This window comes from Medicago sativa, chromosome 5 (assembly GCF_051527215.1).
Source record: "Medicago sativa cultivar Bolivia chromosome 5, Bolivia_mono, whole genome shotgun sequence".
NCBI lineage: Eukaryota > Viridiplantae > Streptophyta > Magnoliopsida > Fabales > Fabaceae > Medicago > Medicago sativa.
The window spans coordinates 17177932-17192417 of NC_140753.1; the positions used below are offsets into that span (position 1 = coordinate 17177932).

The following is a 14486-nucleotide window of genomic DNA, read 5'->3' on the forward strand; positions in this document are numbered from 1 at the left end:
GCACGCAACTTACAGAGACTAATAATACCTCGAGTCTTACAAGACCCAAATGGATGACGCGCAACTGGCAAAGACTAATACCTCGAGTCTTACAGATCTCAAAGGCAAAGATGTGAAAGAGATCAAATCTAGTGAAGTGGTGAAGACGGTCATGGTTGCATGGGAGGATATTGCGAATTCTGATACAGAGCAAACATATATTGATAATTGCAACCGGTTCAAAGTTGTATGCGACAAGTTTGTTAAGTTTTTGGAATATGTTGAAAATACAATTTTGGGTCCGGTGAAGGAGAAGGTTGTGAGGTTTTGGGTCAATAAAGTCATTCATTTGGGGAATAGTACAACAAACAGAGCAGAATGTGTACAGAGCCGGTTGAAAAAGTATTTGACTAGTAGTATGAGTGATTTAAGTACAAACCGGAACTTCGTTCACAACATGTTAGAATCACAACATACACGCATCATTCTAGACGAACATGATCATGCTTGAGCATATGTTCAAAGGAAAGTTATTGTGATCTATGTTGATTAGAAGCATATCAAGGAACACTTTGCATTATCTCGCAAACGAGGTTGATCGAGCAGTTGTGTGTGATACAGATAAATCTAAGTGTGGTTGTTTAATTTTCATCACTTATGGATTGTCGTGCGATTGTACGATTGCATTGAAGATCAAGAACAACACCCCTCATCTGTTTGGATGAAATCCACACTCACTGGAAGATGTTGCGGTTCGAGTATGATGGTGATCCTAAGGCTAGAGAGGAAGACTTCTCTCTGTTACCATAATGGGATTTGCTTCAGGTACTTTTTCCTTAAAACTCTGTTTATTTCTGCCCAATTTTTATACATTCAGTTTTGTACTAGTATGTTTCAGATTATATAATCGGAACTACACTATGTATTTCAGATTATATAATCCAAAAAGGTCGCATTTAAGGCTCCAAGCAAGCGTACCTGAGATGGATGATTTGGGGTGCTTGAAGGTTTTTGAATTATATAATCTAAAATGTGTCTTTCAATTTCAGATTATATAATCTGAAACCTCACAGACTCAGAAGTGAATGCAGTTTTTTTCGCAGTTTTCTACAACATTCCACCTAACAGTTTTTTTTACACATTGTAGGCCCAGTTCAATGAGGCTGGTTACAAAATGAAGGTCAATATCAAATACAATTTAAAAAGTTTGTTTTCTCATAAACAACCTCTATACGTCCACCGCCAAAAAATGTCACATCTAAAGGAACTCCAAAGAAAGATAAACATATCATTCGGTCGACAAAGCAACTATCTTCGCTCTGAGAGCATGTTGACTCCCAGGATCCACAGACACAGGCTTCACAGACGCATTTAACAGGGACAAGTAAAAAATGTGACTTGGGCAAGCACTAATACTGCCATTTTTTTAGAGGACAACTTTATACAGAATTAGAGGACTACCTTATACAAATTTGTCATAGATTGAGTTATCTAACCGAGTCAACTGGTTTTATCCGATTCAGTCATGGGGTTCAACTAGTGATCTTGTGGTTGGACCAATGAACCCTTGAACCAATTACCTTGTTGGTTTGATGTCTGGTCTAGTATTTAAAACAGTCCTATTAACTTTTATTATTTTTTGGAGAATGTTAAACAATGCCCTTAAGGTATTGGTTAAACACCAAAATAAGTAAGTTTTTATTAAAAAGTAATGTAATTATTATTTGATGAAAAATGACAATTTATATTTTCTAAGACAAATTTTATTTTTAGATTTCTTAACTAATGCTCTGGAGCAATGTTCTGCAAATCGAGTGTTAACTCTCCGAGTTTACGTTTTTAGGCACCAAAATCGTGTTAACTCATAGGTAAACTCGATTTCTAGTAAAATTGGAAGGTTTGACGAGTTTGACCGAGTTAACACTCGCTAAACTCGTGTAAACTCGACCGAGTTTACCGACTTTACATCTAAAAAAAAATTGGCACTTTTTTGGGCCCATTTTTTTCAAAACCCAATTCCTTTTCTACCTTTACAGTAACACGTTGTTCCTGAAATGAAATGTTTCTTTTTCTTTTTTCTCAGAGTTCTGAAACTATGAACAGGTGAGCACATGCCAGTTAGGGTTGCGATTTCGATGGTGGAAATTCAGTTTTCGATGCCATGAGACGCCGGTTAGGGTTGCGGTGGTGGTGTTTGTTGACCTTTTGAAGAAATTAACTACTTTATTTTTTGAGTAAATTACACTCCCCTCCCCTCAAAGATGCTTGAATTACACTCCCCTCCCCTCTTATGTTAAAATATACACTACCCTCCCTTGAAAAGATAAATTTATACTCCCCTCCCCTATAAGATGCTTGAATCACAACCCCTTCCCTTAATAATTAAATATGCACTACACTTTAATCTATTTTAATATAAATAATTATTTTTATGATATATAAAAAATTTGAACAGCCATTAATAAAAATAAATTCATTTCTTTATAATTCAAATGTCAATGCTAATTAAATTTAAATATTTTCCTATTAATTTTATAATTTAGAGTATAAAATTTACCTTAAATAACCATACTTTATTGTCTTTAGTAATTTTTCACATATTTTAATTTTATTTTAGGTTATTTCATATTTTATAATAGGGTTTAAAACTAAATGTTAATGCAATTGTGAATAAAAAATAGGGAAAATATGTATTCAAATAGACCCGCAATACTATTTTTTTTAAGTGTGTTAGATTATTAATTTTTTTGCTAGATTATTAGAAATAAATAAAAAATTGAGGGAGTAAAGTGTAGGTTTAAACATAAGAGAGGAGGGGAATGTAATTCAAGCTTCTCTTAGGGGAGGGGAGTGAAATATTTTATAATATGTTTTAAATAAGAGGGGAGGGGGGTGTATATTTTAACATAAGAAGGGAGGGGAGTGTAATTCAAGCATCTTTGAGGGGAGGGGAGTGTAATTTACTCTTATTTTTTAGATAGTTTTATCAACAACTTTATGAACTAGTGAAACTTGCTTTTTTGGATGGTTTATGGCTTAAGTTTAGAGACTAATGAAACTTATGATTTTGTGCGTTGATTTTTGTATTTTTATGTTAAGTTGAGCATAATGTTTTATTATGGTAGTTTGATATAATTTGCCTTAGTAATGAAGTCATATTTTACATTATTGACCTATTTACAATATTATATTAGCGTTTATATTTCATGCATATAATAAATTTTATATAATTTTAATATTAGGTAAACTCGTACGAGTTCTCGAGTACCTATACAAAACGAGTTGAGGTAAACTTTAGAGTTGCAAAACTTTGCTCTGGAGGCACCTATTAACAAGATGTTACTCCATCTAGTCACTATTATAAGCAAAACTCAACTTTTTAGATACATTGAATAATTAATGTATCTAGTCTTTGTTATAGGTTGGATACATTAATTATTCAATGTATCTAAAAAGTAGAGTTTTGCTTATAATAGTGACCGGATGGAGTATTTTTTTCACTAAACAAAAAGTTTCTTGTTCTTTTAAGTACCTACTGCCTTTCCTTTTCCTTTCCCAGTTTTTTTTTTTTTGGTAATTTTAATTGGTTAACTGTAATCATGGGAATGATCATTTAACATTGGAGTGTTCACGAGAGCGGGTGTGTTTTCAAGATAGTACTAGTAATTTGGTACTCCTTTTTCAAGCAAATTAAAAAAGGGAAATGTTAACTTGTGCCCTCAAGGCACAAGTTAATGATTCAAAATAGAAATATTCTATTGTAATTAATGCATTTGACTTTAACTTTTTTACTTTTCAATAATTGAATGCACAAAATTTAAGAAAATGTTTCCATTTTTGGATTGCTTAACATGCGCCCTAAGGGCACAAGTTAACATGACCCATTAAAAAAATATTTATTGGAAACAGAGAGCAGCTTTTATAATCATTGGAAACAACCGTTTTTGTTAAGGGAAATAGCCTATCACAATTCTCTCTTTCATCGTTTAGGTACCCCTTTATATTTATCGAGGCAAACACATAATAATCTTTTTCAAATTTTATTTATTGGAAACGTTTTGTTTCCACAAGCAGTGTATATAAAAGGTTATAATTCGATAGCATCTTGTTCAATGTGACGAAATGGCTTCTTGTTCAATCTCTGCAAGGGAAACAGCAAGCGAGAGCACAACAGTACCAAATTGGCTTGAACTTCCGACAGACATCATAAGAAACTTTCTTCAGAGGCTTGATACCATTGATATAGTAGAAAAGGCATGTATAGTTTGTCCTCTATGGTGGAACATATGCAAGGATCCTCTCATGTGGCGCACCATTCGGATGATAGGTGAAGGCAGTTACTTTAATGTAAATTTGCCAAAGATTTGTCATTATGCTGTTGAACGAAGCTGCGGTCATTTAGAAGAGATTTCTATTGAGTATTTTGCCACAGATGAGCTCCTTGAATGCATAGTTGAGAAGTAATAACTGATAAAAGAAATCTTTTCTCTTGTATACATTTCGATTGCGTATATTATTTTATCATCCATGATTTATTTTCTCAACTGTTATATATGCTGCTTAATGATGGTATGTTTTTAATTCAAATTTTGCAGTGGCACTAACCTGAGATGCATGCGGCTTGTAGAGTGCCAATACATTTCAAATGAAGGATTTTGCGAAGCTGTGAGAAAACTTTTGCAGTTAGAGGAGTTAGAGATTTCATTATGCAGCATATCGAAGGAGTCTCTTGAAGTCCTTGGTCAATCTTGCCCTCTTTTAAAATCTCTCATATTTTCGAGAGAGTGGGATACACCAGTTGCCGATGATGGTGATGCTTTAATTATTTCAGAAACAATGTCTAGACTTTGCCGTCTTCGTATTGAAGGAAATAGGCTCACTGATGTTGGGCTTCTTGCCATTCTAAATGGATGTCCTCTTCTTGAGTCACTTGACATTGGAGGATGTTATCATCTTGAATTGAGTCAAGGATTGGAAGAAAGGTGCCTTGAGCAGATCAGAGATCTACGATTGCCATTTACGGTTGACTATCAAGACTTCTTTTAAGATGGTCATGTTTCTTGCCTAGGGTCACATTTTGATGAATGATTAAAATTTAGGTTATTATCATCATCAATATCTTTGCGTTGTATCTGTCCATCTCCAAGTTGAAATTTCGATTGTTATTCAAGAGACTCAGAAACTTATGATATTAATTTAGAGCAAATTTGTTGAAGGCAATGGACGACATGATTTTATATTTTTAACCATCGTTATTTATTTTCATTACTATATTTGACATACTTTATCAATCTGATGGATATTTTCTGGTTTAATTGTTGTCAATTTTGTTTTTGAGGATTGCATGTTTTCCTATAATATTGTTGAATGACTGCTACGGTGGATTTGGTATGAAACTTCTTTGTTCAGAAGTAGATGAATATATTAGAAAAATCACAATTGATATATCATTAATTTAAAAACAATTAGTGTATTGTTTTAGTTCAACCCCCATATAATTCAAAGCCCACAATCCAAAACAATTTGTGAATATGAACGCAATTCATCAGTCATGGAGAAAGAGCAAACACCGAACAAAATGAAAGAGGGAATGATTGAGAACTAAAGCCACACAATAAAACAAGAGTCAGATTTAGTTATTTTCAATACTTGGAGTATGAAACGATAGGAAATAACAAGGGTAAAAATGAATTTTAAATAAATTAATAAGGTTAAATGTGAAATAAAAAATGATAAGTTATAAACTACAAGCTCAAATGCTTTTTGAAACAACGTCTAAAAAATAAGTCATAAGTTTATGAATAATGATGAAACGATGATTATCAAACAAGACTTTTATAATCCTACGAGCTAATATGCTATAACTCATTTTTTTTGGCTTACCAAAGAGAAACATAAGCTACTCATGAGTCATGATTATACCAATTCATTCTTCCAAACAAATTCATCTTGAATCAAATTCATCTTTTCGCACGGTAAATAAAATATAAAAAGCTCCTGAAGGAAAGGTGGACGAGAGCGTAATAATAAAAAATTTAATACCAAGGAAGCTTCGAATCATGAAATGTTAGGAAAAAATTGAGCATCAATTCTTTTGATTGATAAAAGCAAAGAATGTTAATTTTGTTTTTTTTTTATCATAGTTTGTTTGGGTATTGCCTGGGTATCGAGTTGGTAATCATTTACAATTTACCGACAATACGTTGTTATTTGGACGTAAAAGCTGAACAAATGTTAGAGCCTTATGTACTGTTTTGTATTTGTTTGAGGCAATGTCAGATTTAAAAGTGAACTTTCATAAGAGTTTGTTGGTTGGTGTTAATGTTGATGATTTTTGGTTAACTGAGGCGACTTCGGTGTTGAATGCAAAATTGGGAAGTTACCTTTTGTTTTTTGGGTATCGAGGTAGTAATCTTGATTCTCTAGCTATTTCTCATTTACAATTTGCCGACGATACGTTGTTATTTGGGAGTGAAAGTTGAACGAATGTTAGAGCTTTGTGTGCTGTTTTGTATTTGTTTGAGGCAATGTCTAGTTTAACTGTTTAAGAGTGAACTTTCATAAAGTTTGTTGATTGGTGTTAATGTTAATGATTCTTGTTAACTGATGCGGCTTCGGTGTTGCCTTCATTGTGTGTTGATAATACTGCTTTCATTGTATGAGTTGTTGCCTACTTGTCTGCATACTTGCTGCGGAGGAAGGAATATTTTGGGAGTAAATAGGCAATTTCCCCCCTGAAATTGCAAGGTTTGTCAAATACCCCCCTGTAGTTAACGAAACATCAATTACCCCCCTGAAATTGCATAACGTTAATCAATTTACCCCCTCCGTCAATTTTTCTGTTAACTGTTTACGGTTATGATCAATTACCCCCCTGAAATTTTACACTTATGTGCAAAATGCCCCCTGAACTTGAAAAATTAAAAAAAATTGAAAAAATTCTGGAAAAATATTTAAAAAAAATTAAAAAATTCTGGAAAAATGAAAAATCAATAAAAAAATTGAAAAAAAATATTAAAAAATTCTGGAAAAATTAATAAAAATAAAAAAAAATCTGAAAAAATTTAAAAAATCTGGAAAAATTAATAAAAATAAAATAATCTAATAAAATGAAAAATAATGAAAAAATTCTGAAAAAATTAAAAAAGATTAAAAAATTCTGGAAAAAAATAAAATTTCAAAATTTCTAAAAAAATTAAAATTCTGGAAAAATGAAATTTTCGAAATTTTAAATTTTAATGAAATTCTGGAAAATAAAAATTCTGGAAATTCTCGAAAATAAAAATTCTGGAAAATAAATTTTAATGAAAAATTTTCGAAATTTTCATTAGTATTTCTCAAAAAATTTCCGGGAACTTTTGTGTATTTATAAACCGAGAATAAGGGAAAAAATATGTGTATTTATAAACCGAGCTTAGGTTTTTTATGTATTTTTCGAAATTTCGAAATTTTCATTAGTATTTTTTCCGGGAATTTTTGTGTATTTATAAACCGAGAATAAGGGAAAAAATACACTGAAAAAACCTAAGCTCGACATATATACTAATCAAAATTTTGGAATTTCGAAAAATACATTTTTTCCAGAATTTCGAAATTTCGACATATATACTAATCAGAATATTTTTTATTTTCCAGAATTTTTTCATTATTTTTCATTTTATTAGATTATTTTATTTTTTTAATCATTTTTTATTTTTATTAATTTTTTCAGAATTTTTAAATTTTTTCAGATTTTTTTTATTTTTATTAATTTTTCCAGATTTTTTTAATTTTTTCCGTTTTTTTTCATTTTTATTAATTTTTCAATTTTCCAGAATTTTTTAATATTTTTTTCAATTTTTTTTATTGATTTTTCATTTTTCCAGAATTTTTTAATTTTTTTTTAATATTTTTCCAGAATTTTTTTTAATTTTTCAAGTTCAGGGGGCATTTTGCACATAAGTGTAAAATTTCAGGGGGGTAATTGATCATAACCGTAAACAGTTAACAGAAAAATTGACGGAGGGGGTAAATTGATTAACGTTATGCAATTTCAGGGGGGTAATTGATGTTTCGTTAACTACAGGGGGGTATTTGACAAACCTTGCAATTTCGGGGGGGAAATTGCCTATTTACTCAATATTTTGGGTATAGGTTTTGTTCCTTTTTTTATTTTATCGTCATCATGTTCATCTTCGTATTGAATAATTGATTTTAATGAAATGAAGTTTATTTTGTAAAAACAAAATAATAATAATAATAATAATAATAATAATAATAATAATAATAATAATAATAATAATAATAATAATAATAATAATAATAATAATAATAATAATAATAATAATAATAATATCAACAGTGCACTATACTTAGGGATGAATTAATTAGGAAATGAGGAAGTAACTACCTAGAAAATACATATACTTAGGGATGAATAATTAGGAAATTACGAAGTAACTACCTAGAAAATACATAGAAAAAGAAAGAATGGTAGTCAGATTTCTATACCGTAAACTTGACCAGTCAATTCAAAGGATGTTCTAATGTTCTATTGATTTACAAGACTACGAGAGTGAAGAAGATTAAACTGTGTTGGAGCATTTTTTAAAGATGATCATGTTACTAGAGGAGTATGTTTTAGTTCATTTTTGAATGAGTCAAAATTGTTTTTAAAGTTGTAAAATTGATTTTGATATGTTTGGATGTTTTATAATATTATTTGACTTTGTTTAAAGAATCTTGACTTTGTCTTAAGAATGGATTCTAACTCGAATTTGTAGTTTTCGACTTATATAAAAGAATTTTTATTGTTGAATTAATTTTTTAAATCACTTTTACATGAATGTTTCCAAACAAATTATTAGTTTATCTTCATCAATAGTTTTTTATATAATTAAAATGGAGATAGTAAATATCTATTGCCGTCGAATCAAAACATGCTTCTTGACTAACACTTTTGTTGAGTAAAACTTTTTTTTTTAGTAGATTGCTTCTTCACCAAAACTCTAAAACAACCTTTCTCAATTTGTTACCTGAATTATTCTCTAGGTTGTTATCTGTATTATATTCAAATGACTTCACTAATCATTAATCAAATTTCTTTACATCATTGCTTACACTCCACTCCTTAGTCTGTACGTAGCAAATCGATCTTGTAAATCCAATGAAAATAATATCTATGCAAGATTATTTTGTTTTGAATATGCTAGTCCTCCCCCAAGTAAAGAAAGCAAATATTTAATATATTAAAGGTACCTAAAATAAAACAACATGGAAAAAAAAGTGTTATATTTGGAGGGACTTAAAACAAAAACAAAAATTATATTTGTAGGAATGAAAAATATTTAAACCCAAGATTTTATTTATATAAAACAAATGATGTAGCACGATGGAGACGGACGTATAAATTAAATTTGTCATTCATCGTGAATATTTCGACTATCCTTAAAAAAAAAAATGAATATTTCGACTAGTTAATTTCATAAATGGTCTTGCCATAGTCTTCGTTTTTTGTTTGTTAAAGTCAAATATTCGGCTATTAAATTGGTCCAACGACGTCTTTTTCATCGTGGGAAAATATGGTTATATAATGGTAGTTGACAATTTCCTTGAAAGGCATGCATATGCACACCAGCAAAGCAAGGAAAGGAATCCATAAATCTCATCACTCCTTTGCAATTGCAACTAGTCTTGGACCACCACCTTTAACTTAAACTACTTCGCCTTGTCTCAAGACTCGTGTTTGGGATTGTGGACCGCCAATATTCATACAAGGGCTCGCTGGCCCTGTACAAGGGCGCCTGATAAATTAACAAGGGCACGTCCCTTATCCCAAAACCGTCATTCCCGTGTCTTGGAGATAAATATTCGGCTACAATATCCAGATTCAGGAGAATATACACGTTCTCCCTTATCACCTGTGACTTATGGATTAAGTCATGGGAAAGGAGGCCCAAATGGCTATAAATAACACATTTGGGATCATTCCAAGACATTACCTAATCAGATACAAAAACTTTAGTTTCGATATTGTACTCACCACAAGTATAAGTGCTATAAAAAAAAGTCATAGAGAAAAAAGAAAGAGAAAAATACTCAGAATCCTCATCATCAAGTTCTTGAAACTTTCTCATCTAGAGAGCCAAAAAACAATATTGAAAATAAAGGCAAAAAGGTCTAGAAAAATGAAAGAAAACGAGAGATACGCAATATGGCATATGACACACGAAGATCAACATGCAATTTACCTCATAAAAAGAAAATCAAATACTGTAAAGGTCAAAACCCAAAACTCTAAAGCAGTGTACTAGTTACTGGAAGACAAATATGAAATTTACCATTTTTTGTTTTTAGTCTTTATTGTTTTGTTTTAATCTTTGCAAACTACTTCAAGAGAATTCCTATTTACGAATATATATAATATGTCATTGATCATGATTAAGACTAGTTAATTCCAAAAATATTTTTGCAAGTCATCGTTTTTTATTTGTTGAAGTATATATTATGGTAATATAATGGTAGTTGACAATTTCCTCGAAAGGCATGCAAATAGTTTATATAAACACACCAGCAAAGCAAGAAAAGGAATCTACAAATTAAATCATCAACTGTTTGCAACTCTTAACATTTCGAAAGCAAAAAAAACAAGATTGAGAATAAAGGCAAAAACTTCCTAAAAAGTGGAAGAAAATAAAAATGGCAGACAGTTCAGTATCATTTTTACTGGACAAGCTAACATGGTTACTTCAAGAAGAAGTAAATCTACAAAGAGGGGTCCGTGAAGATGTTCAATACATCAAAAACGAACTCGAACGCCACAAGGCCATCTTGATGTTAGCTGATTCATTGGAAGACAAAGACCCTGAACTCAAAGTATGGGTTAAAAGGGTAAGAGATATTGCTCAAGACATGGAAGATGCTATAGATGAATACTATCTTCACCTTGTCGATCATCAACAAGGAAAAATCAGATCTACTTTTCACAAGATTCTTTTTGGCATTAAGACCATGAAAGGTAGACACAAAATAGCTTCAAATATACAAAGAATCAAATCCAAAGTTGAAGTTATCTCGCACAGGCGTCCAATCATACCTTCAAGCTCAAGTCAAAGGCTTTCATCAAGGCTTGATAGTCAAGGTAATGTTGGAATTAATTTTTATTATAATAATTAATTGCATACAGGACATGCTCAAATCAGAACTATAATCATACTCTAGTACAGAAGTCAAATAAATATATGAACAACCTTAGGATCTACATCATGTTGATTTATCAAAGATATTAAGAATAACTAATTTCATTGATAATAGTCTCTTGGCAGTAATCCTAAAATACAAAGAGTTGCTGGTACCGAGTACCTATTGATTTGTGTTTATCCCTCAAATGGTACTCCTTATGCCTTAGATGTTCTTCAGATGGGGATAAGAGGCAAGGAGCATTATATCATAGCCTGTATGTAAAGTGATGGTCAATTGAAGTTCTGTTATTCTGAGAAATGACATTAGTCGTATTCGCTCATATTTGAGTCCATATAAATTAATTATTTAATTTATCATCAAATTAGAAATATAATTACCTTTATTGCATAACTTGATAACTAATCAATTAAAGCTCCTAATTGATAAATAGCTAATATATATTTAAATATATATTCCAACAGGTGATGCCCTTTTGCTAGAGGAAGCTGATTTAGTTGGAATTGATCAACCAAAGAAGCAGCTGTGTGATTTGCTTTTCAAAGATGAATCAAATAGAGCAGTAATTTCAATTTATGGTATGGGAGGTTTAGGGAAGACTACAATAGCTAAACAAGTCTATGATGATCCAAAAGTCAAGAAGCGTTTCAGGATTCATGCTTGGGTTAATCTTTCTCAATCTTTCAAAATGGAAGAGTTACTAAAAGACCTTGTTGAACAGATTCATATTCTCATTGGAAAACCAGTTCCAGAAGCAGTTGAAAGGATGAAAAGTGACAAGCTGAAAGAGTTGATTAAGGATTTGCTTCAGAGAAGCAGGTACCTAATCGTGCTTGATGATGTGTGGCATGTGAATGTATGGGATGCTGTGAAGCTTGCTTTGCCTAATAACAACCGCGGAAGTAGAGTGATGCTTACGACGCGCAAGAAAGATATAGCTTCGTATGCTTGTGCTGAATTAGGTAAGGATTTTCACCTTGAATTCTTACCTGAGCAAGAAGCTTGGTCTCTTTTTTGTAGGAAGACATTTCAAGGTAATAATAACTTGTGTCCTCCCCATCTTGAAGAAGTTTGTAGAAATATCTTGAAATTGTGCGGAGGGTTACCACTAGCAATTGTGGCAATAAGTGGTGCTTTGGCTACAAAAGGAAGATCAAACATAGAAGAGTGGCATATAGTTTGCAAAAGTTTTGGTTCTGAGATTGAAGGCAATGACAAATTGGAAGATATGAAGAAAGTACTTTCCTTAAGTTTCAATGAGTTACCTTACCATCTTAAATCATGCTTGTTGTATTTAAGCGTCTTTCCAGAATTTCATGCTATCGAGCATATGAGATTGATTCGATTGTGGATAGCTGAAGGATTTGTAAATGGTGAAGATGGTAAGACACTAGAGGAAGTTGCGGATCGTTACCTTAAGGAGCTTTTGAACAGAAGTTTGCTCCAAGTGGTAGAAAAAACCAGTGATGGAAGGATGAAGACTTGTCGAATGCATGACCTTCTAAGAGAAATTGTTAATTTCAAGTCAAGGGATCAGAACTTTGCAACAGTAGCCAAAGAACAAGATATGGTATGGCCGGAACGAGTTCGTCGTTTATCGGTCATAAATTCATCACATAATGTACTTAAACAGAACAAGACCATATTCAAACTTAGGTCTCTGCTAATGTTTGCAATATCAGATTCAGTCAATCATTTTTCTATCCATGAATTATGCTCCTCCACTGGTGTTAAGTTGCTCAATGTACTAGACTTGCAGGATGCACCTTTGGAAGAATTTCCTGTTGAAATTGTCAACCTTTACCTTCTGAAGCATCTAAGTTTGAAGAATACAAAGGTGAAAAACATTCCAAGTTCAATTAAGAAGCTCCAATACTTGGAAACATTGGATCTTAAACATACTTGTGTCTCGGAATTACCTTTTGAAATTGCAGAGCTGAAACGGTTACGCCACCTCCTGGTGTATCGCTACAAGATTGAGTCCTATGCTCATTTCCATTCAAAGAATGGCTTCAAAGTGGCTGCACCTATAGGAAACATGCAATCTTTGCAAAAGCTTTGTTTCATGGATGTAGATGAAGGAAGTGGAGCATTGATGGTAGAGTTAGGAAGACTCACTCAACTTAGAAAGCTAGGCATTAGAAAAATGAGGAAAGAAGATGGTGCTGCTTTGTGTTCATCTATTGAGAAGATGATCAATCTTAGATCACTTTCCATAACTGCAATAGAAGAAGATGAGGTAATCGATATTCATGACATTTCCAACCCTCCTCGCTATCTTCAGCAGTTGTATTTGAGCGGACGTTTAGAGAAGTTTCCACAATGGATAAATTCTTGCAAGAACTTGGTTAGAGTTTTCTTAAAGTGGAGCACGTTAGAGGAGGATCCTCTTGTGTATCTTCAAGGTTTGCCAAATCTTCGACATCTTGAATTTCTTCAAGTATATGTTGGTGAATTGTTGCATTTCAATGCAAAAGGGTTTCCAAGTCTAAAGGTGTTAGGCCTTGATGATTTAGCAGGACTCAAATGTATGATAATTGAAGAAGGAGCAATGAAAGGTCTTAAGAAGTTGGTCATGCAACGATGTGGTTCATTCAAGAATGTACCATTAGGCATTGAGCACTTAACTAAGCTAAAAACAGTTGAGTTCTTTGATATGCCTGATGAGTTGATTAAGACTCTGCGTCCAAATGTAGGCAAAGATTATTGGAGAGTACAAAATGTTCCCACAGTTTATTCTACTTACTGGAGGGATGGTGGTTGGGATGTTTATTCATTAGAGACTTTTGGGGAGAGAGAGAGTGCAAAGAGGACTCGTGAGCTTCCTACACTTTGGAAGGTTTAACTTTGATGTTTGATTTATTTATTCTTTTAACATATTGCAGTCATGTTGTATACTTTAGATATGGAAATATTTTAGTTTTCCATTAAGTAGTATGCATAAGTGACATCAAATTTATGTAAGTTTTAACTAAAGAAATCAGGGAGCATAACTCTGAGATTTCAGAATAAAAATGTATGTTCAATTTATGTTTCTTTGTAGCTGTCAATTTCCATGGCTAGTATTTCACAATTATTTGGCTTGTGGTGGCTATGTTTTATCATATAATATTATAGTCTTATAGTACAACAAATCATTAACACAAATAATGAAACAAAAATTGCTAGCTTATGTTATGAGATTCACATTGACAAGAAAAGTTTAACAAGACTACAAGAGAAATAAAATACTGTGATCTTGGGCTGAAAGGAACAAATATGCATCGGAGGTGAGAATACTTTTGAGCGAAGGAGAGATTTATGGAGATGGTGGGAATGAGATGAGGCAA

General features: G+C 32.1%; 1 protein-coding gene and 1 pseudogene across 1 annotated transcript; both read left to right on the forward strand.

Annotated features, from left to right (window-relative positions):
• Positions 1-4101: 4101 nt before the first annotated feature.
• On the forward strand, positions 4102-5647 carry LOC146920618 (F-box protein SKIP19-like; annotated as a pseudogene).
• Positions 5648-10547: 4900 nt separating this feature from the next.
• On the forward strand, positions 10548-14187 carry LOC146920619 (disease resistance protein RPM1-like). Its single transcript, XM_085714037.1, has 2 exons — positions 10548-11098; positions 11622-14187. Exons 1-2 carry the CDS (start codon positions 10657-10659, stop codon positions 14000-14002), a joined length of 2823 nt encoding a protein of 940 aa, XP_085570163.1. The 5' UTR covers positions 10548-10656; the 3' UTR covers positions 14003-14187.
• The last annotated feature ends 299 nt before the right edge of the window (positions 14188-14486 follow it).

What these genes read in the sequence shown, in the direction of transcription:
- LOC146920619 (XM_085714037.1), top strand. Translation starts at nt 10,657, where the DNA reads ATGGCAGACAGTTCAGTATCATTTTTACTGGACAAGCTAACATGGTTA. An exon ending in ATCAAGGCTTGATAGTCAAG is followed by an intron (nt 11,099 to 11,621) that starts GTAATGTTGGAA and finishes ATATTCCAACAG; the next exon opens with GTGATGCCCTTTTGCTAGAG.